The following is a 23,254-nucleotide window of genomic DNA, read 5'->3' as shown; positions in this document are numbered from 1 at the left end:
TTTGTGAAAAAAAAAAATCCTTGAAATGTGGACAAATAATCATCAGATAATGTGCCACAATTAACAGTCCAGCAGATATTGCAATGAAGAATTTACTGTATTTCCACGATGACATGTGTCTTTTTCTTTATCATTAGAAAAATGGGCATGCTGAATTGATGTTGTTTCACTATGGAAAGATATTCGCCTTAACATTGAGATCTATGGACACACCGAAGAAACAGTACTTTCTAATTTTTAAGCGTTACATTTAAATTTAAATGAAGAAAAACAAAAATCCACTATAAGTATAATGACAATTTTAATGTTTGTATGTAATGACTACAACAAAAAGTGACCAAGTATAATATTTTCACTGTCATAATGGAGGAAGTAGGCAGCTTAAGTCTTGAATTAATTTTGTAAGTGACCTTAGTAAACCTATCATTTTCTGAATTCTATCTGGAACATTTCCGTATGAAACAGTAAACCTTTCATATATTATAATATGATGTCTCTTTCTTGAGTACTTATGATCTGATAAAATACTTTATCACTCTCACAGACAAACAGTAATACAAACTGGATACTTTCACAAGGGTTTGATACTTTCACAAGGGTCAGATCAGTTCTCGCCCAGCTATTCTGATTGACCCAGGTTCCAACCATTAAAAAATGCCCAACTCCGACACACTGAACAGACACACACAAGATAGGAAGACACACTTAAACAGTTCTGCTTCACTACACGGTAACAGTTATGAATAACAATGTATAATTAATGCTTTTGAAGTTACTAGACATTGTACTAATGTTTGCACTGGGGGAGTGGAGTAAACAAGAGCTGAAAGATAATGTAAACTTACTGAGTTCATGTTTCTTTCTTTCTTTCTTTCTTTTTCTTTCTTTCATTCTTCAATGAACTTATTCATTGAAGTTCAATGCATTTATTGGAAAACTGATACTGTATTGAATATGAACATATTATTGTGCATTGTGTTGTCATGATTCTCTCTAAGTGTGTGTGTGTCTGTGTGTGTGTCTGTGTATTAACAGTATCTTGCTTTAAACTATGATTACATTGTATCACCTTTCACAGAAATGTGACGTGAGGTCCGGTTCTGGCATGGTCTTGCACTTCATACAATAACATTGTCTTTATGTTTCACTAACCATGAAACAACAGGCTCATAATCAGTTCAGATGACCACAGAGTCATAAGTTCATCACACCAAGCTTTCCAAGAATCTTATTTTCTGGTATTTTCTAGAGCATTCTTTCATTATGTTCCCTAGGAAAATTGCCAAACATTTCTACCCCTGTATTTGAGGAAATTCAAGTGAAATACAGATGCTTACAAATGTTTATAAATAAAACTAAGTATTTGAGTCTTAACTATAATATTGTTTATTTAAATCACTCAAAATGCACTCAAAAACTGTCTTCATAAGAATAACAATTAGTCACAACCTCTCTGTGGTATATTGGTCTGAGGGTTCAGTTTTGAAAGGCACTGCCACGATCGGAGTGCCTTCAAACACACCAGAGTGACTAGCAATCACCCGCAGTGCAAAGGCCTCATCCAGAGAAGGCCTAGGGATACAGCCTACAATGCAGCCACTAGTAGGCCCAGCAGCTTCTGACAAGTCCCCACAGACCAAAAGAGGGAGAGACAAGAGCTGATTGAAGTAACTCTCTCAGTGGACGGGGATGCAGTCCCAAACATGGTGCCTTCCTGGGTTGATACGTAGGCCCAACTTGTAGAGATGGTCAAGGACCAATGCCATGTTCATTGCTACATGCTTACGTGATTGTGCACAGATCAACTAATTGTCTAGATAGTTCAATACGTGGGGAGAGTTGCAAAGGGGCCAAAATGCACACAGAGATGCACTGTGCATCGATGCACACTAAGAGCACCAAGTGCCGTGCACCACAGACTAGCTCATGGCATGTGTTGAGACAAGAATATTGTTGAGGAAAAGTTTAAAAGACCTCCGGGTAGAGTAGAGCACTTTGTTTTCCTGGGGAACAATATTGGAAGCTCTCAAGGGCTGCAAAACCACAGCAGCATCCACAAGCCCAAATCCTTTGTGCTTTTAAGAAAGCCCTGTGGGAAAAGGATTAATTTACAGTGAAAACGCACACACACACACATACACACACGGATCCCTTTCTTAAGATCTCTTTGCAGTTCAACATATTATTTGTATTTAGTTTTGTCTCAATCCCTTTTATATTCACTATACAACATTTTCTCTCTCTTGGCCAATGGTTTTTGGTCCTCAATTTCAGTTTTGGTACAAATTTCTAAATATAGTCATATATTTTTTTAAATATAGCCATTCATTTTCAACTGAATCTGTATCCAGTGTGTCCCAGTCTATCTCTTCTAAGTACTACCTCATACCTTCAAGGTTTCCTTTTCTAAAATTGTAGACCATTGTTTTAGACTTGTTTTAGACCATATTGTGATCACAGTTTGCCATTGGTTCTCTAACTAATATCCCTCTGACCCTATTTTGGTCATTTGAAAATATCAAATGAATGTGTGCATGCCCTGATAAATGAAGTTTGAAATCAGTCATTTACCATCTCAACCATTTCAATTTCTGCTTCTGTAGTCCCAACTGGGCTTTCCCAGTCTATGTTTGGGAAATTGAAGTCCTCCCTTATAACAGCCACATCCTTGCTACATGCAGTCCTGATTACACTGTACAATGCCACATCTTGCTGAACATCTGAGTTGGGTGGTCTGTAACACACTCCTACCACTAATCCTCCGGATATTTTATTCAAAAGTTGAACCCACAAATATTCTGCTTCGTTAACAGGATATACTTTGGGTTCTTCTGCCTCAATGTAATTTCTGATATATAATGCTACCCCACCACCTCTTCGATTTTGTCTGTCTCTCCTAAACTGTGTTAGTCCTTTCAACTTGTATTCATCCCCATAATTTTCTGTAAGCCATGTTTCTGTCACTCCTACAACATCATAGTCACCCGCCAGCACTGTGGTTTCTAGGTCTAACATCTTTTTCCTTACACTCCTGGCATTGAGGTACAAATATTTCAGGACTTTCCTACTAGCAGTTTCCCTTTGTTTAATTTCATTGAAGAAGAAGAAGAAGAAGAAGAAGAAGAAGAAGAAGAAGAAGAAGAAGAAGAAGAAGAAGAAGAAGAAGAAGAAGAAGAAGAAGTGTCTTATTTGAACAATTGCCATAGAGGTCTATATATTTGAAAGTTCAAGTTGGGGCTGTGTATCTTTAAGAAGATGACGTATTCGCGTACACTGTTATCCAATAGGATACTGAGCTGCTGTCTAAGGCCCACCCCTTGCCAGCTTCACAGTCCAATAGGAAGGCAGCCTGGCAGGACGCTAGACAAGGAACATGGCGGATTTGTTGGAAAAAGCTGAGTTTCAAGCTCTGCGAAACAGGTTTAAACAAGATGCAGAGTTGCTTTTGCGTGGAAATTCATTCACGACCGACAATGACCACAGTAAGTTAATTCAAGTCTGTAACCAAGTTGTATACATTTTTATTTAAAGTTCAATAAACTGCTTAAATTAGTGAGTTCAGTCAGTTCAATACTACTTCCGACTGTAGTTTACACATCAGATTATATATTAATGTATCTCCCCCCACCTCCACCCCGTATATTAAATCACTTGTGCTATTTGGATTGTACATGGAAAGCTAAAATAACATTCAAAATTAAATAGGCTCAGAGCGTATGTCAGATAATGAATGTTTATTTTAATTAAACAACTTTAAGTCCACACTCATATCTTACTAACTTCAAACAGGTTCACTTCCTTCATCTGACAAAATGGCTTTATTACATAATACTGTGCTATCTTTGTTAAAATATCGTTGTTGAACCATCCGTTATAACTAATGCAGTAATCAAATGTAATTCATTTACAGCCTTATTGATTCAGTCGATTTTTCCTTCCATTTATTGATGTATATGTGAATATTTGCGCAGTTTATTGCTATTATCCTTATATTCATCTTTCAGCAATTCTGTACAGTTTAGTTGGACAAATGGGTCTCTATTTAAGACAAGTGATCAACTGTTTTTACATCAATACAAAGCTGACAAGCCAGAGACACTGAGCTGCTGTTAGACTATAGTGCCACCCTGGACTGGACACTGCAGGGAAGCAGCTGTGAGATGAAACGTGCATCCTGGGACGTCTATATGAATGTTATATCTGATATGATCAAGCAATGAAGTCTGATAGCCTTTTATAAGATAATGTTAATGCTTGGCATGCATCTTTCTTCCTTGCAGTCTTGGCCAGTTGTAGTAATATGTGAAGTACTATTTCTGTGTAAAAGAGTCCTGTCAATGGTTTCTGTGTTCTGGTGTCCCAGTTACTTTTCTTCTGCCCCCACACATCCTTGTTCGGCTTTGATAGGCAAGTGTTGACCAATCCCAAGTAATAGGCTAGCAGTTGTCCCCTTTTTAATTTATTTTTTACGTGAACTGCAAAATAAAATGTGTAATTGTTTTAACAAAGGCAACTTCATTCCCCTCTCAATGGCATATTGAAATAAATACTAGGAACCTGTCAATCTCCGAAGTTGTTTTGATATTCTAGTAGATTACAATAGGATTAAATGGGATTCCTGTATTGTTTTGGACAGATGTACCAGAAAGTCTTCATTTTCCATCAGCTGAACCTTACATACTTGTTGTGAAAGAAAAGTATGATATGACATCATAGGTCATAACCTGACACTTTGTTTTTGTGTGAGTGTGTGCGTCATAGTAGGTATGGGTTCCTGGTTAATAAGCCTGAGGCAGTCCATTATATGGTATCATTTTATCCCAATGACCATGATTTTACTTTTCCCCTGTGTAAAATAGAGGAATCTTGTCTGATATTTTAGAATTGTATTTCCACTTCCTTTTGTGCAATAAAACGTGCTATTATTTATTTATTGGTGGCAATAAATGGATTTGAACTATGGGAGTTAATCAGGTACAATTTGAGATCATGTTTATCTAGTGTTAGGCTTACATTTAATTTTGATGTGTGGTAAACTTTTTATATCAGCCAGTGGTTTGTTGAAGTTTGAGTTACAAGTTATAAGTATGCTTATTTTTGCTAATGTCAAATTAGGAGGACATAAGTAGACATTTACTTGTTTGTGTGGATGTGATCTAGCATCAACCAAACATCACTTCTTTTTTTTTCTCCTATTTTACAGCTTGTAATCTTAAAGTTTCTGATTTACTGCAAATAAATAAAATCACAGACACCAACCTGAAATGTCATTGGTAAACTTTCACATCAACAACAGGATAAACCAATCACAATCCGGGATGATTGCAGGTTACTAGGACTGCTGGACAGGTTTGCAATATACAACAGGCCTCAAGGGAACATGTCTCTCAACAGAACTAATCAGATGTTGCCAACATACCACATATCCCACAGTACAACCTGTGAATGTCAGAGGCTTGTAAAATAAAAATGAGCTAATGAAGACGCATCAATCATGGACCCTGGTCCCGTTGTCAAGTCATCTTACACTTTCCAGTTGGATGTGCCAATGCACAGTGCCAGTGTGATGTGTGACAATGTTATCACCCTTTAGCACTGGTTCCTCACAGCTGATTAAAGCCCAATCTCTGTCTGGAAGTAATTGTTTGGTTTGGTCAGGGTGAAATCATGGCCAAGTGCTCCTGTATCGAGTGTCACATAATGAGTCTTGTTTACCATCATTGTGCTAGATTTGTTTTCAAAGAAGGAAAATGCCTTTCCTCACAGTTTTTTTGTTTTTTGTTCACTGGCCAGCTTACAAGATGAGAAATATCAACACATGATTAAAATGGGAAATGCATGCACATCCAATATCTTATAAGTTGCAGGGTAAAAAAAATAATAATAATAAAGTAGAGTCAGAACACACACTGTTTTTATGGTGCATGTTTTCATGTTTATGGGGTGCTGATCTAACGTTGTTGCACTAGATACAGAAGGAGCAGTCCATTTTAGGTATGTCGTTTACCTTGTAACAATAATACTACGTTATTGGTCGGTCATATACAAATTTTGATGCCTGTAATACATTCAAACTGGTGTATATTTTGATAAAATTTTCTTGCAATTTAATTTTTTTTTACAAATAATTTGAACCAGTATAATTAATGGTGGCTGTTAATTATTGCTAATGCTCATTATGTAAATCAGGTATATTAGGTAAATAAAGGTATAATTAATGATTATTGTATGTAATCTGAAGGTTTTTTTTTTTTTTTTTTTTTTTGTTTGCGTAAAATACGAACCCCTGTCTTCTAGTTGGTCAAATTTACTATAAGTGTCTTGCATTATATGTGAAGTTAATGGGATGTTGTCTGCCTTTTTTTGAATTAAGTAAGAACAATTCCTGCTGCAAATTCCATCCTGTCCAAAATATTTTTTCTGTTGGGCAAGCTGGCAGTCGAATCCTGCTGGATATATTAGCCTCTGTAATGAAAACCTTGGATGATCCATATGTGACACTATTACGTTAAATAGACTGCAGGGAATAGCACTGCTGAATTCGTAGCACAAAACTAGTGTTTAACTATTCTATTCTGAACTAAAATATAAACATAACGTAAAGTTTTGGTCCCATATTTCATGAGCTGAAGGGAAAGTTCCCAGAAATTTTCCATTAGCACAAAAAGCTTCTCTCTCACATTTTGTGCACAAATTTGTTTACAAGAAAATCCATTCACCTGACAGGTGGGGCGTTTCAAGAAGCTGATTAAACAGTGTGATCATTACACAGGTGCACCTTGTGCTGGGAACAATAAAAAGCCAATGAAAAATGTTTTGTCACACAATACCACTGATATCTCAAGTTTTGAGGTAGTGTGCGATTGGCCTGCTGACTGTAGGAATGTCATTGGTTTCACCCAGAGAGTTAATTACAAAAAACAGTGTGTTTAAGAATGTCGTGGTTCTTACTAAATACATAAAATGTAAATGTGTACACACACACACATTTTAATGCTGAGTATAGGTAGCTACTTGTAGTGAGATTTTGACAAAGAAAAGATTCAGTCCAATCTGGAGTGATGTATTCACTAAACTGCCTGACACCAAGTCACTGTATATAAATAAGGCTAGTGCTAACATTTAATATCAATCCCTTTTTGTCCTGCAGCTTCAGAAGATAAAGAGAAGAAAGAAAAGCCATTGCCTCGCTTTAATCGTCACTCACTTTTCTGGATTGTGGCTTCAATTGGATTGACGTACTACACTGACTTCTTTGTAGTCATTAAAGAGGATGCACACATTAAAAGGTGCTAAAGTTGTTCTGTTTGCCGAACATAAAGTACAACTACTATTTATGTTGTGGATTATTTTGCTTTTTCAAATGCCATGGTATGAATTCCTATTATGTAATGTATTCCTTTATGTAGTCTAGCAAAGACCTGGGTGAAGGCTGTTAACTGTTAGGTTGAGCAGGAAAATCAAAATTAGTTCAATTAAAGGTGTTCTAAATGGATAAACTCTTCAGTTAAGCTGCAAATAAAATAACATTTTTGTTCACTGTGGTTTACAAATGAGCATCCAGCTATAATCCAACTTTCAAAAAACGAATGAGCAAAAAGAAAAACACTTTAAAAGCCCTGTGCCTTTCTGAGTGTACTGCAGCCAAACGAGAAACATTAGAAATCTGAGTAATTGCTAATACACTACCATTTTTCCCCTCTCTCTCTATTGCTCTCTTTACATCTACTGATAAAACAAAGATGGGTTTATAGTTGCCTGGGTTATTTGGGTTAGAATGGTTATAAGAGTTACAAATTGGAGTGATGTGGGCAGTCCTCCAAAGATGATTGGATGATAAAATTAGAGAAAGATAGATTGAAGTTGGGGTTGGGGGCCCTCCAGCTGCTGACAGAGCAGATTTTAAAAGCTTTGCTCTAGTTCTGTAACTTTCAAAAACCTTGTTGTTTAGAAGCTGCAGTGAAGCTTTGGTAGTAGTAACCTTCTGGAAGTGGAAGTGTTAGAATCTGAGTTTGTGAATGGTGAAAGGTCAGTTTTTATTTGTGTAACAACACTGTATTAATCTAATAAATCTACATACATATATATATATATATATATATATTAACTATGCATTTATTTGTGTGACTTTCTTTGCAGTTGGTGGTTTAATATTGGCATCATATTGCTGGCTGTAAGTGTAATAATGGCTTTTTTCTGCATAATTTACCTGGAGTGGTTCCGTGGAATTCGGGATTATGACAAGGAATACCCAGCCATTGCACCCATCACAACTGCTGCATTTATTGCTGCATCAGCAAGGTGAGCTTCATTTAAAAGACACTGGAGTAGGTGGTTGGGTTGTGGACTTAAGGAAAGGTACACAATAAAGGCTGAGAGCTAGTTAGACGATTTCATTTTTTGTAAATGTGTAAACTCTCCACATGGACATAAGGAATTTAATAAACAAGGTTCAATAACAGACCTAATGCACATCTCAAATATTCTCTTATTTTAGAAAGAATCCATTCTTTTGTCTGCATGATTTTGAAACATGATTTGACTGTTTTCATTTCTATTTTTAGATTTACTGTAATACAACAATATATTGTTCCAGTTTCTAGATAAAACAACAACAAAGAAACCCCTTTCATATATATAATTTTTTGTTTGTTTCCTTTCAGTTTTAATATAGCTTTGTGGCCGGTCTGGTCTTTCTTCACGCCCGTAATCCTTTTTACTCAGTTCATGGGTGTTGTAATGTTCATCTCCCTCCTGGGATAAAGACTGAAAGGTAAGGGAAATATTAGATTTAGTATTTTTACTTTCAAAACATATTTAAACATTCCACTGTCTTACAGAATTAAAATGTGAAAATGATGACTATTAAAAACGGCTGAAATGTATTTGTCCTTCTAATATATTTGATGAATATTGATATAGTTTCTTGAGTGCTTAGTTTATAATTGTGGTAGAGTTGCTGTCCCATGCATGGCTCACTGGGTGAATACTCATCCTATGCTCACCTTGGTATAGTGAAGTTTTGGAGAAGGCTTGAAAGCAGACTTGTTTGAATGATACATATTTTCTAACTATATTAAATGTATTTTAAGCAACTTTAATTAATTTAATTAATTCCTATAAAACCTTTCTTGATATTGTATCAATTATGTGGTTTCTGACCTGTTTTTGTGTTTCTTTTCACACAGGACTTCTTTGAATGATGTACTTCCACATACATTTAAATGACATTGAAGTTGACTTCAATAATAAGTCTGTTTTTTGTTTTTGTAATGAAATTTTTTTGTAAGTTAATATTTGGTAACCTAACACTAGGTTTGCTGTTTTTTGTTTGCTTACCAACTTGTCTTGAGACAGAAAATTCCATTGGGATATGTTTGTATTACTTTAATTATAATAAATTAATCTAAACTGACTCATATGTTATACATTTGTATTCCTTTGTAAATATATTAAAGTTGCACTCACCAAGGTAAAAAAAATTAAATAAAATGTGGAGCAGCAGAAAGGGTATACATTCTTTAGGTTATAGTGTATTATAGTTGATCTTTAGTTTAGTCATATTTAACCTGGTAACACCCTATATGATTTCATCTCTAGTACTGTCATTTACATTTCTGTGGCATAGTGTACTTCATTTGAATTTGAGGTCTTGGACTCTAAAGCCAGATTAAATCAAAATTTTGACCCACCCACTAATAGCAGACCGTAAGCCTGTATATCATAGCAGTTATATTCATGATTAGAAGAAGCATCTGGCAAAAAATAAAGCCCCACTCGGTACAGGTTTGGTTTGTGTTTAGTAGGCCAGTCAAAATGTGTATTCAATCCTAGCACCCAATGTTTATTTAAGAATGGTCTTTTGTATTATATTACTGGGATAATTATTTAGAGTTGCTTTCTATAATAGCTACTAGCAAGTCTTTTCCATACTTACTGTGCTTAGAATGGACGGAACCATTACACCTTTAAATTCTGTTTTGAAAACTCAAATGTTAAAATCCATACTGATTTAGATGTGTAAAGTTTGGTAACCTCACACCATCTTAAATATATATGAGAGAGAGAATAGAAATCATTATATTTGACCTTTACCTACAGATACAAATCTTTTAATAATATTATCCTTAAGCATGCTTCGAAGAAGAGATTATACCATTTTCTTCAAAGTCTCTGAAACTATGACAAAAAACTAACTTTACTAGCCATCCACCCAGCAATACAATTTACTTTGTCTAATCCCTTGCATGAATCCACTCCTTTCATTTTAAAATGATTATCCTGTGTTTGTCAGGTAATACCAATCTATATTTATCATTCAGTCATTCCTTCTTTTGTTGTTTTGGGATTTAATGGAATTCATTTCCATTTTCTTTTAGGCTCTTTTTTTAATGTTTCACTGTGCATCACTAGACCAGGTGAATCACTGTTTACTTAAAGTAAATTCTGCTTCTCTAAACTATTCAACACTAAAGATATGAAAATCGTGCATTTTTTAACTAAAAAATGTCAAACTACAGTAATGAATTCAAGAATGGGGTGTATCTCCCAGTATAATTTAATCCTTATAACAGGACTTTATACTCATAGGTAATGTGACCACAGAGTATCAGGCCTTGATTTAAATAAATACATCAAATTAACCATTTAATATGATTGATCCCATATTGTCATTATTTAAATTTGCATTATCTCATGATTTCCAAATCTAACACTAGAATGGAGTGGTAGTCGTGTTTATACATCTTAACTTTGTTTTAGATGGTAGGTGTGTTGGGTATCTTCAAGTCTAACAACGTACTTTGCATTTTTTTACTTTATTAAAAGTAATCTGAAAATCGAATAGGCTTTATTGATACACTTAAATTAGTTTAACAATATCTGACTTTTATGAATCCATGCTATGCATTAAAATGTAGTCTTCAGGGGCCAGAGTGTTTCTGGATTTAATTCCATCCCAGATCTTAATTAGTTAATTGAACTGCTTGACTTTTACTCCCATTCCTAGCTGGGTTGGAGACTGGAACTGTAGAACATTGCCCTAGAAAATTATAAACAAGACATAGATGAGTCTATTGTTTCCTAGAATATAAGATTGATCAATTGTAACATTTAGTTTTGTGGATGGATGTTATATAGTCCATTTAGATTTTTTGCCAAATAATAAGTATATATCATCCAAGGAACAACTGTCCAGTGACAGTATAACACATTTTTGTAGACCAGAACAGCAAGTCTTTTGAATTGCTGTGACTTTGTGCAACTGACTCTTTATTAGAGAATCCTAGGAATTAGGCTTTCTGGCAGGCTTTCACAGGGATTGGATGAGGATAGCCCACATGTAGGTCTCAGCAGATTTCTGATTCCTTGACTCCTTGAAAGTTTCCAACTTTGTGTTGAATGGTAATATGGGCCATATACATGTCACATTCATTTTACAATAGAGCATTTTCAATGGATTTTCCACTTAAAGAACCTTGATATATGGGCAAGTATTTAGAATGATAGTGTTTAGAATGATTATATTTATATATATATATATATATATATATATATATATATATATATATATATAATCAATCATACACAGTGAGGGAAAAAGTATTTGATCCTCTGCTGATTTTGTACGTTTGCCCACTGACAAAGAAATGATCAGTCTATAATTTTAATGGTAGGTGTATTTTAAGAGTGAGAGACAGAATAACAACAAAAAAATCCAGAAAAACGCATTTTAAGAAAGTTATACATTGATTTGCATATTAATGAGGGAAATAAGTATTTGATCCCCTATCAATCAGCAAGATTTCTGGCTCCCAGGTGTCTTTTATACAGGTAACGAGCTGAGATTAGGAGCACTCTCTTAAAGGGAGTGCTCCTAATCTCAGCTCGTTACCTTTATTAAAGACACCTGTCCACAGAAGCAATCAATCAATCAGATTCCAAACTCTCCACCATGGCCAAGACCAAAGAGCTGTCCAAGGATGTCAGGGACAAGATTGTAGACCTACACAAGGCTGGAATGGGCTACAAGACCATCGCCAAGCAGCTTGGTGAGAAGGTGACAACAGTTGGTGCGATTATTCGCAAATGGAAGAAACACAAAATAACTGTCAGTCTCCCTCGGTCTGGGGCTCCATGCAAGATCTCACCTCGTGGAGTTTCAATGATCATGAGAACGGTGAGGAATCAGCCCAGAACTACACGGGAGGATCTTGTTAATGATCTCAAGGCAGCTGGGACCATAGTCACCAAGAAAACAATTGGTAACACACTACGCCGTGAAGGACTGAAATCCTGCAGCGCCCGCAAGGTCCCCCTGCTCAAGAAAGCACATGTACAGGCCCATCTGAAGTTTGCCAATGAACATCTGAATGATTCAGAGGAGAACTGGGTGAAAGTGTTGTGGTCAGATGAGACCAAAATCGAGCTCTTTGGCATCAACTTAACTCGCCGTGTTTGGAGGAGGAGGAATGACCCCAAGAACACCATCCCCACCGTCAAACATGGAGGTGGAAACATTATGCTTTGGGGGTGTTTTTCTGCTAAGGGGACAGGACAACTGCACCGCATCAAAGGGACGATGGACGGGGCCATGTACCGTCAAATCTTGGGTGAGAACCTCCTTCCCTCAGCCAGGGCATTGAAAATGGGTCGTGGATGGGTATTCCAGCATGACAATGACCCAAAACACACAGCCAAGGCAACAAAGGAGTGGCTCAAGAAGAAGCACATTAAGGTCCTGGAGTGGCCTAGCCAGTCTCCAGACCTTAATCCCATAGAAAATCTGTGGAGGGAGCTGAAGGTTCGAGTTGCCAAACGTCAGCCTCGAAACCTTAATGACTTGGAGAGGATCTGCAAAGAGGAGTGGGACAAAATCCCTCCTGAGATGTGTGCAAACCTGGTGGCCAACTACAAGAAACGTCTGACCTCTGTGATTGCCAACAAGGGTTTTGCCACCAAGTACTAAGTCGAAGGGGTCAAATACTTATTTCACTCATTAACGTGGAAATCAATTTATAACTTTTTTGAAATGCATTTTTCTGGATTTTGTTACTGTTATTCTGTCTCTCACTGTTAAAATACACCTACCATTAAAATTATAGACTGATCATTTCTTTATCAGTGGGCAAACGTACAAAATCAGCAGGGGATCAAATACTTTTTTCCCTCACTGCACATATATATATATATATAAGTATGTATATGTATGTGTCTGTACATAGACACACACACACATTATATATATATATATATATATATATATATATATATATATATATATATATATATATATATATATATATATAATGACAAGTTGGGTTGTTTTCGATTACCGAAATAGATCAGCCTTGTCAGCAGTCCAGCTATTGTTTTAACAATTTTCTTATTGTTCACGAGGAAAAATTCTGTATATCTTTCCTACATGGACTTTTAATTAAAATAACAAATGAGATACATATGACTCAGCAAAGGTTACAAACATCAAAGATGTCGTGTAATTCTACAAAGACGGAAACATAAAGAACCATTGTAGATTTTACCTTTGTAACCCGATTCTGTATTTAGGAAATGGTGAGTTCCTTACCATGGGAGAAAAGGCAGTAAAGGATTACATACAGTATCAGAGAGACCGTGTCTGTGTCACAGGAGGGATGTTATTTTGACAAAGATTGCTTTGCATTACAAAAAGAATAAAAGCAGGGTGGGGACAGATCAAAGTTGAAGAAAGTGACTTTTGTATATTTACTAACTTTTTTGACTACTTTCCCCGGATTTCGTTTCTTGGATATAGGGTGCGTTGGTTTCTTTTTTGGGGAAATCCTTTCAAGAGAAATACTTTGACAAACTCCGTTTTCTACTCCAGAGTTTAAGAGTGGACAGGCTGCCAATTATGCAGCTGTTGGCTAAGCGTCGGCTGGGCTCTGTACTCGGAATCAGCTCTGCCCGGGTTCAATGAAAGGCTGCCTCTATACGAAGATCGATTTTGGAGAAACTTATGTCAGGTTTAATGATGCGGACTGAAGCAACGGATAACTGAAATCCTATCTATTCCGCATAATCTCAGTGACTCAGCAGAGAAGATATAAAGGAAGGGTATGGAGCAATTTTAGCCCAATGTTGACTTAATTACAAGAGGATGATTTTCCAATCATTATCGACCTAGATCCGTTTGACAGCTTTTTATCTTTTTGTATTATTACTGTGCACTGAAATGCAATGACCAAACTCTTGTTTATTTACTAATTATTCAGCCGCCACTGACCTTGGATTCCAACTTGACATGCACATTTTGACCCTCTTCTGTTTCTTTGCCTCCGTTCATGTGAGCAATATATCCAGAGCACATTTCGATTTGGACGCATGCTTTCAAACTAGATTGAATCGACGTTTAAGGATCTGAAGACAGTAGATTTTAAGGAGCCATGGGGGAACACGGCTTGGATATTATGTTCCTCAACAAGAACTGTCACAGTTCTCCAGGATCCTTCACGAACAAAGACAAGAAGAAATTCAGGAACATTAAAATCAGTTTCACAGATGACTACCCCCAGAAAAATGCTGATATCTTAAGTGGCCAATATGGGATCAATTTGCTCCTGGTCGGGGTGGCGTTGATGTTGTCTTTGTCGTACACCGAGACCTCTGTGAAGGAAGAGCACCTGTTGTCTTTTCTCATCTCCCTGATGATCCTGCAGCTCATGTGGATGCTGTGGTATATGATTAAAAAAGACAGCGAGAGGGGCTTAGTGTCGGAGAAGGATGTCCACGCCGGGGCAAGCTGGTTAAGAGGTACAATACATACAATTCTCTCTACCACATGTAGTGTTGAAAGCATCTGCATTTGTGAATTAAATACAGGGATTATTCGAGTACAGTATTTACGGATTTAAATAATACTAACACATATTGTAAAAGCTAGAATAAACATGTTTTGTTATTAGTGTAGTACCAAATGAATCATATATATCTATGGTTACTTAAGATATATAGTATGTGTGTGTGTGTCTGTGTGTGTGTGTTGTGAATATGCATTTATATTTGAAAATAAGTATCTTTGTTTATATATATATATATATATATATATATATATATATATATATATATATATATATAGATATATATATATATATATATATATATATATGAAGAACTAGAAGAAGGGTACAAACCAGTTCTTAAAGATGTCTTCTCCCAGTTAGTTATATTAATATACTTTGAGTAAACTTTTATGTAAGAGTATTTCATTTTTGTTCAAACAAAACTGCAGAAAATGTATATAAAACCTTATTCGTCTTCATTTTGCCTTGCTTTTTTACAAATGTGAGAGAGGTCAGTCTGTGCAATTGCTGAAAACTGTTTTCCAATCAGATTAATTTGATTGGAACAATAATATATACATCAACATTTATTATTTTATGATTTGTTTCTTTTTAGGTGGACTAACCGTGCTTGCTTTAATTTCATTAATTATGGATGCTTTCCGGATTGGATATTTTGTTGGGTATCAAAGTTGTTTGTCAGCAACACTGGGGGTTTACCCAGCAATTCACGCTGTTCATACAATATCACAGGTAAGATAAACTGATTATAAGTTTGCGGAATTTCCAGAAAAAAGGTGTATCAAGTGTATTTTGTGACACTTCTCATTTCCCTGGAGCTATTTTTTTTTTAACTATTTTCTAAAATGCTTGGGGTGGGTCTGCTTAGGAATAATATAGGCTTTGTTCTCTGGACAACACTGTGGGCCCAGCTTTTCACCATGAACAACATAAGCCTGCCATTGTTCCTTCAATGCCACATTTTCAGGCTCAGCAAGGCTTGTGGCTGAAGTGACCTCTCAAATATTGACTTTAGTATAAGTATACCTTAAACTACTAAGCACCATATCAGCTGCTAGATGCATTTTTTGTTTCTCCTTTTTTAACTGTATAATTGTGTTTTGCTTCTTAAGTAATAGAATGGCTACAGGGCTTAAATATTTTATCAAATTGTATTACATTATTTGAATTCATTACATTTCTGTTCCATATTGTTTGTTCCTGTACTAGGTACATTTCCTTTGGTTTCATATCAAGGATGTGATCAAGACATTTGAGACCTTTGAAAGGTATATTAACCATATCAATTAATTATGTTAAAAAATGTTAACAAAATTTAGAAACTTCAGTAATACTTACATATGCAATGGAAATAACCTAAAGTTGGCACATTAAAATTGAATTATATTTATTCTAATATGTGGTGTTAAAACACCAAGAGAAGTGCATATTGCATGATTTATGAAAATTGTTCCATTTTGTGATTGTACTGAATCAGCTTTTTACAAATGTACACATATTTCTATGTAAAATTCGAAATATATGTTGTTGTTATTTTTACAATGTTTCCTGAAAATTGCAATGCTGTTTTTAATAAACTTTACATTCTAGTCAAGTCTAAATATGTATGTATTTCAATAATGATGATATAAACGGCATGCCATTTTAGTTTTGTATTGTTTGTTAAAATAAGAATTCTGTCCCCTAGGTTTGGAGTACTTCACGCAGTCTTCACTAATCTACTTTTGTGGTGTAATGGAGTGATGACAGAAGCTAAACATTTTTTAAATACACATAAAAGAAGACTAACATCCATTGGATTTGTGAATGGAACAGTGGGTAAGAAATACAACCTTGGTTGATGTAGACTTGGGAAGAACATTTATTAAGACATGGGTCTACTAAGGGTTATATCTTATGCTTTAAATTTAATGCCTTCATATCATTTTTGGTGTGTGTCATTGTCATTGTAAGCTTTCCCTGTCTTTACATTTATTTGGTCAGATCCATGTAAAGGGCTCATAGTGGTACAACAGTGAAATGACAAGTGTCTCATCTTCTCATTCATTGTGCTACTCATGCTACATTTTATATATATTTATCATGTACTATCATAGCCCCTAGAGGGCAGTAGGTATATAAATAAAAGTAATACAATTTGCACTTAAAGGTTGTTCTAAAGATGCCTATGACAGCAGACTACAGTTAACAAAAATAGAAAACAAGGTTCAGTTTACACAGGTAACATTTTGTCTTATATACGATTATCAACCCTGAAAGCACCTGGCATTTATTTACCTAGCTTTGAATGACCTAGTTTCTCTTGCTTCACAGCTCATGTAGTTGAACATTTCAATATGTGATTGCTGCATGTGTCCTATCTCCAGACTATAGACATTCTGCACTAGCAAAATGTTATTTCATGTTAGAAAATATTAGTTTGTGAGACTTTCTAGTAAACAGTATTCATGTACCTGCATGCATTCAGTTTCATTTTATTTGTTTTAACACACCCTGATCTATTTTCTCTGCAGTGCTTAGATTTACATTTGATAAACTGTTCAAGATCAAATTCCATGTTTTTTATTTCTGTTTTCTTCAAATCAGACCTGTTTCAAACACAGATCTATTCTCTCTAGCCTCAGAGCAGAGCATGTAATTGCTTTGCAGAGCTTTGCCTGGGCAGTATAGTGCCTTTGATGTTTCTGATATAGAGCTTTATTGTCCATCACTTCCAATCATTCAACAGCTCAGACATTAAAACTTAACACCCCAAGAGACCGTCGTAACAAATCGTTTGATTACATTTTCTTCATAGTTATCTGTTATCCTCAAAGAATAAATTGGTCACACTCGAGTTGCGTTTTCTGCTCCATTGGGAATGGAAGTTAAAACTCATGTTACATGACTTCAGGAGTAATTGTTAAGAGAGACTTTAGAATTCAAATGTCTAGAATGCACTTTATGTATGTATTATATATATATATATATATATATATATATATATATGTATATATGTATATATGTATATATATATATATATATACACTCACCTAAAGGATTATTAGGAACACCTGTTAAATTTCTCATTAATGCAATTATCTAAACAACCAATCACATGGCAGTTGCTTCAATGCATTTAGGGGTGTGGTCCTGGTCAAGACAATCTCCTGAACTCCAAACTGAATGTCTGAATGGGAAAGAAAGCTGATTTAAGCAATTTTGAGCGTGGCATGGTTGTTGGTGCCAGACGGGCCGGTCTGAGTATTTCACAATCTGCTCAGTTACTGGGATTTTCACGCACAACCATTTCTAGGGTATACAAAGAATGGTGTGAAAAGGGAAAAACATCCAGTATGTGGCAGTCCTGTGGGGGCGAAAATGCCTTGTTGATGCTAGAGGTCAGAGGAGAATGGGCCGACTGATTCAAGCTGATAGAAGAGCAACTTTGACTGAAATAACATATAGATGCATGCACACACACACTCACATATATATACAGAATTATATTCCATTTCAAAATAAATGTTTAGGGTCACAGTTTTACTATTCAAACTACAAGACGATAAACGTGTGACTGCATGGTTTGATTTTTTCAGTAGTTTTATTGTGAAATGTTTGTTCATTTGGTTAATTTATTGTATTTATTTTTACATTTCCCTTATCAGAGGTTGGTGAGCCTAACTGCAACTGCACCACAAATGCCTGCACCATGTTCTACAACGTCCTGAACTACCTTTACCCGTTCAACATTGAGTATCACATCTTTGTTTCGGTCATGCTGTTCGTCATGTGGAAGAACATCGGACGAACTATTGACTACCAACGACATCACAAAAGTGTAATAAGTACAACGGGCCTCGTCATTGGCCCAATTCTTGGACTAATTGCGTTTGCCAGTACAATAGCTATACTTGCTTTATATACAATACACATTGAAGATTCTGTACAAACCAGGGAGTCCGCAATATCTATGTTTTATTATTATGGGATTGTCATACTGGCTTTTATGTGTGCAGCTGGGAGTTCTGGCCTACTAATCTTCAGAACTGATAACTTACCTCTGGACTACTCTAAGAACCCATCCCGAAAGCTAGACACTGACTTGCTCTTCGGCTCTTCCATTGGTGCGTGGCTCATGTCCTGGTGCACTATCATTGCGGTGATATCTGCCAAGCGGAATCCAAAATACAGATGGACAAACTTAATGTATTCCTTGCTCATTATAATTGAGAAATACATTCAAAACCTCTTTATCATTGAATCCCTTTACCGACAACAGGACAGCAATGAGAAGGATGAGGCGGAGAAGAGATCAGAGATTTTCTCAGTGACGGCGAGCAACAGTCTTTCCCTGGCTCCACCATACAACGGTATTATCAATAGAGCATTTGAGAATCAAGATATAGTGTGTGTCTCCATGGAAAATGATCAGGAGGATAATAGCCAAGTATATGGTGGCCCACGAAGGCTCCCAGAGGTTTCCATTTCGCCACCAAAGAGAAATGCAGCAAAACTGAATAAGAGGAGAATGGCCCTAAGGAATATCGCTGTCTTCCTGTTCCTGTGCAACATTTCAGTAAGACAATATCTATTTTAAGCATGTTAAACTTAGAACTGTGCAAAATAACCCAAGGCTGGGAGATTTCATTAAAATTTATTTAACTTTAGCTAAGATAATGGCGCATACCTTAAAAGTACTTTCAAGATGAGAGTAAAGTGGGTAGGTAGGTACATTTCCTGATGTCTTTCACAAACCAGTCACCATTAGGCTGCTCAAGTTGGCAATGAGATTAAAGACCTCACGTTGATGAGCAAATCCTTCTCCCAGCTGTATTCCAGAAGGTATTTTACATGACTGGAATTAAATGCATTGGAGTGAACCCCCAGAGTGACAAAACATACAACAGCCAGTGTAAATACTTTGGGAGATGATTAGGACTGCATTGATTAAAGCAGTTGACTGTACCTCATCCTGTGACAGACTGTAGATTGATAGAAAACCAAGACTCATGCTACCCTTTATTTTGAAATGGTTAATACAATATAAATCAATGAAACTGACTAGAATCCTGGTTTCAGCATCAATGCTATACCCCTTAATTTAGTGTAGTTTAGTCTGTAGTCGATGGTTAGCAATTCATTCTGCACAGAAAATCATTATTCTTGTCTTCTTGTTGTTTTTTATTTATTAGAGTTTAAGCCTTTATGAGGGAACACCAAGTATAAAACCTGATTTAAAGAGCACATTTGAACACAGTTCCTGCTAATAAAATATATTGGAGTTAGTGTGTGAAAAAATAAATACATAAAACATTCAGTGTAAACAGTGGTTGGGAGTATTATTTATTATTGAAATGTATATGTTTCTGAAAATTATGGACTTTAATTGGGAATAGACATAACCAACCTTCTTTGTCTTTCCTTATTTTGAAGCTTTGGATCTTACCAGCATTTGGCTGTCGTCCGCAGTATGATAATGGATTGGAAGAAGACACCTTTGGCTTCACAGCATGGACCACAATCCTCAACTTTGCCATGCCCTTGAATCTTTTTTACCGCATGCATTCAGTTGCTTCACTTTTTGAAGTGTTCAAAAAAGTTTGACAGGGCAGACAGTTTTCTTACACAAAGCAAAGTAAAATGTGGATTTCTACTGTGTTTTATCCTTACAGATGAATTTGGTATCTATTTCCCACTATGAGCAAATGTTTTAGTCCATACTAAATTAACCAGATGGACAGGGTGATCACAGTGGAAAATTGTGTAATATCTTTTAAGTATGGTTAATAATTTAGAGAAGAAAAAAAATATATATATTTACAGTCATAATCAGATTCCTTCCTTGGTGCTTTTTGTTCTGTTATATATATTTTGTTATTATTACAAGGTAGAATGGAAAGTATACATATATTACTTGAATTTACAATATCCTTTCTTATACTATATTGTACTTTTGATCAACATTTTTGTTAAGGTTTCATATTCATTATGATTCTCCTCAGCACCACAATGAATATTATACACATATATTATTGAGCAGTTAAAGAAACTTAAAGAATTAAATAAAATGTGAAAACATAGTACCTTTTTTTGGTAGGTAAAGTATGGGAAAGAAGGGCTTTGATTTATTGTTTCTTAGCATTTATTGTGTATGGAATTATATGTGATGATCTTACTATCTGAAATGTATTTCCTTTCAATGCAATAAATATGGGGAAGCCAGCTCACTTGAACTGTATGAATTATAATATGAATGTTCATATTTTATATTATTGGCATTTGTGCTGTTATTATTGTTTTATTATTGTCTGTTAATTCAGCCTATTTGTATTTGCATTTAGTTTAAGCCCCAGACAACACACAAAGGTTTAGCTAACCTCTCAGTGCTCTGCGATATATTTAATAAAATCATACCCTCATTAGCAGGTTTGATTAACTTTTGGGAAAGTTTTATTATTTTGAATAGCAAATCCAATCAAAAACAAAATGAATAGCTGAAAATAACCATAGACCCAAATACTTTAAATGAAGGTCCAGCAATTTTGTTTTCTTTAATCAGATGACAAAATCTCATAGAACAGTCTCTATATAGTATTTTTTTTCCTAACATATCTAAATATTATATTAAATAACATGTTCAAAGTAGAAGGGGATATATTAGGCTTGCTGCAAAAGCACAAACAATAAGTTGTATTTTACTAAATAACATTGGAATTACTTTACTTCCTTAATTACTTTTAAGTGTAAATGTATCAGATTTTCAATTCATTTGTTGTTGTTGTTGTGTTTGTTTGTTAAAGATGGATGTAGTTCAGCAGGCTATCCCTGGTCTTAGGGTAGGCCTGCGTCTTGTGGTTTTTGTTCCACCTGAGCCCCTCATTGCTAATCAAACCCTTTAATTGAACTTAGTGGTGTGCTGGAGGATTTTAAAAATTCAAATTCTATATTTTTATTTGTTAATCAATTAATTGATTTGTTTTATTTTTGTCATTTAATAATGGCACCCTTTCTACATTCTGTAAGATAAGATAATTCAAATAATTATTTCTTATTGTTCTAGTTTTTTCAAGAATGGAATAATACTCCCAGTTCATAGCTTGCAGTTTGGTGTATTTCTTGTTTTACAAGATGTAGGCTCAAACTCTGTGCATCTACAGTAAGTTAACAAACAAAATATTAAAACCTAAAAAATGTAAATCTTACACAAGATAATAAAACAAATCTTGTTGCACACCTTCTATAGAAATGTATATGTAAAAAAAAAAAGCAGACTTTCACTCAAAGGTATATTTAACAAAAAATCAGTAAAACACTAGATCTAAAGTATTGTTGTAGAGATTCTTGCATGTCATGAAACAACCAACATGAAGGTGGCAGAACAGAATCATGTCTGAAATGTAGAAAAGTAGGGCCGAAGGTGCGGGCATGAATGAGGGCAGTGGACATTTGGGGAGGATGGAGGGATGTGAAGCAATGAATGTAGGGAAGGATGTTTGAGCCCTGTATTTCTATGTGGTGTGGGAAATTTCACTTAAAACTTGTATTAGCCCATTGTAAATGTTGGGATTCAGATGTTTCAATGGTCAGGTATCTTGAATTGTTGTACACATACACAATTACAATGGTAATGTGTGATACAATATAATTACATCTATATCTGTAAATCATAAATTGGGAACATATTGCAAGTTTTTGACAAAGGTTACATAAATTAGCAGTTGATTACATAAGTCATGTACTGACTAAACAGAATTCTGTTTGCTCAATATCTTTGCAACTATATACTTAAAATTGAAGTATTTCTGTGATATTAATAATATTAAATACACATATTTAATGTATAATATCAACTTTAATTCCAAATGGTGCCTTTGTATTTGTGCACTATATTTTATTTGTATATGTAACCACTACCATTGGTTGATTATTGTATTGTTTAATTGAACTACCTAGACTGTATTTCCCCAGTCTGTTCTGTTCCTAACCATTGTTCAGGCAATAAGAGGAAACATAAGCACTTTGTTATTCCAGTTATTTTGATGTTCAGCAGTAGAGAATGATATACTGGGGCAGCCAACAGTTACTGTTCAAAAGGTTATGTGATGTTGAGGGCAAATAATAAGACAGGTAAAATAGTACATAACTCTTTTTATTTGTATCTGTGTATCCATTATAATCAACCTTAATAACAGTGAAGTTACAAAAATGTAATAAATATATATATATATATATATATATATATATATATATATATGTTATATGCCTAATTTTTCACTTATCGTCTTTATAACAAATACGTTTGTAATTACTTTCAGAAATAGGTAGTAGAATTTGCTCTGGGGCAAATATTGTCAATCATTGTGCATGTTAAATAAAATATCTAAATAAATTAAGATCCTGCAGTTCCACTAGGTGGCGACAAAGGGTTTCGT

The 23,254-nt window shown here is 35.1% G+C and overlaps 2 protein-coding genes across 2 annotated transcripts; both read left to right on the top strand.

Annotated features, from left to right (window-relative positions):
• Nucleotides 1–3,331: 3,331 nt before the first annotated feature.
• On the top strand, nt 3,332–9,415 carry tmem128 (transmembrane protein 128). The gene is made up of 5 exons (XM_066720030.1): nt 3,332–3,482; nt 7,151–7,289; nt 8,140–8,301; nt 8,664–8,773; nt 9,189–9,415. The coding sequence occupies exons 1-4, from the start codon at nt 3,374–3,376 to the stop codon at nt 8,761–8,763; spliced, it is 510 nt and encodes a 169-aa protein (XP_066576127.1). The 5' UTR covers nt 3,332–3,373; the 3' UTR covers nt 8,764–8,773; nt 9,189–9,415.
• Nucleotides 9,416–13,336: 3,921 nt separating this feature from the next.
• On the top strand, nt 13,337–21,163 carry otop1 (otopetrin 1). The gene is made up of 6 exons (XM_066720029.1): nt 13,337–14,790; nt 15,436–15,572; nt 16,050–16,108; nt 16,528–16,658; nt 18,488–19,398; nt 20,256–21,163. Exons 1-6 carry the CDS (start codon nt 14,424–14,426, stop codon nt 20,424–20,426), a joined length of 1,776 nt encoding a protein of 591 aa, XP_066576126.1. The 5' UTR covers nt 13,337–14,423; the 3' UTR covers nt 20,427–21,163.
• Nucleotides 21,164–23,254: the final 2,091 nt, after the last annotated feature.

This window comes from Amia ocellicauda, chromosome 13 (genome assembly GCF_036373705.1).
Source record: "Amia ocellicauda isolate fAmiCal2 chromosome 13, fAmiCal2.hap1, whole genome shotgun sequence".
Taxonomy (NCBI): Eukaryota; Metazoa; Chordata; class Actinopteri; order Amiiformes; family Amiidae; genus Amia; species Amia ocellicauda.
The sequence above is the reverse complement of the archived record's forward strand: the minus strand, read 5'-3'. Positions and strand labels throughout refer to the sequence as shown.

Coding starts and splice junctions, on each gene's coding strand:
- tmem128 (XM_066720030.1), top strand. CDS start 3,374: ATGGCGGATTTGTTGGAAAAAGCTGAGTTTCAAGCTCTGCGAAACAGG. Junction 3,483..7,150: donor CACGACCGACAATGACCACA/GTAAGTTAATTC, acceptor TTTGTCCTGCAG/CTTCAGAAGATAAAGAGAAG. Junction 7,290..8,139: donor GAGGATGCACACATTAAAAG/GTGCTAAAGTTG, acceptor CTTTCTTTGCAG/TTGGTGGTTTAATATTGGCA.
- otop1 (XM_066720029.1), top strand. CDS start 14,424: ATGGGGGAACACGGCTTGGATATTATGTTCCTCAACAAGAACTGTCAC. Junction 16,109..16,527: donor ACATTTGAGACCTTTGAAAG/GTATATTAACCA, acceptor TCTGTCCCCTAG/GTTTGGAGTACTTCACGCAG. Junction 16,659..18,487: donor ATTTGTGAATGGAACAGTGG/GTAAGAAATACA, acceptor TTCCCTTATCAG/AGGTTGGTGAGCCTAACTGC.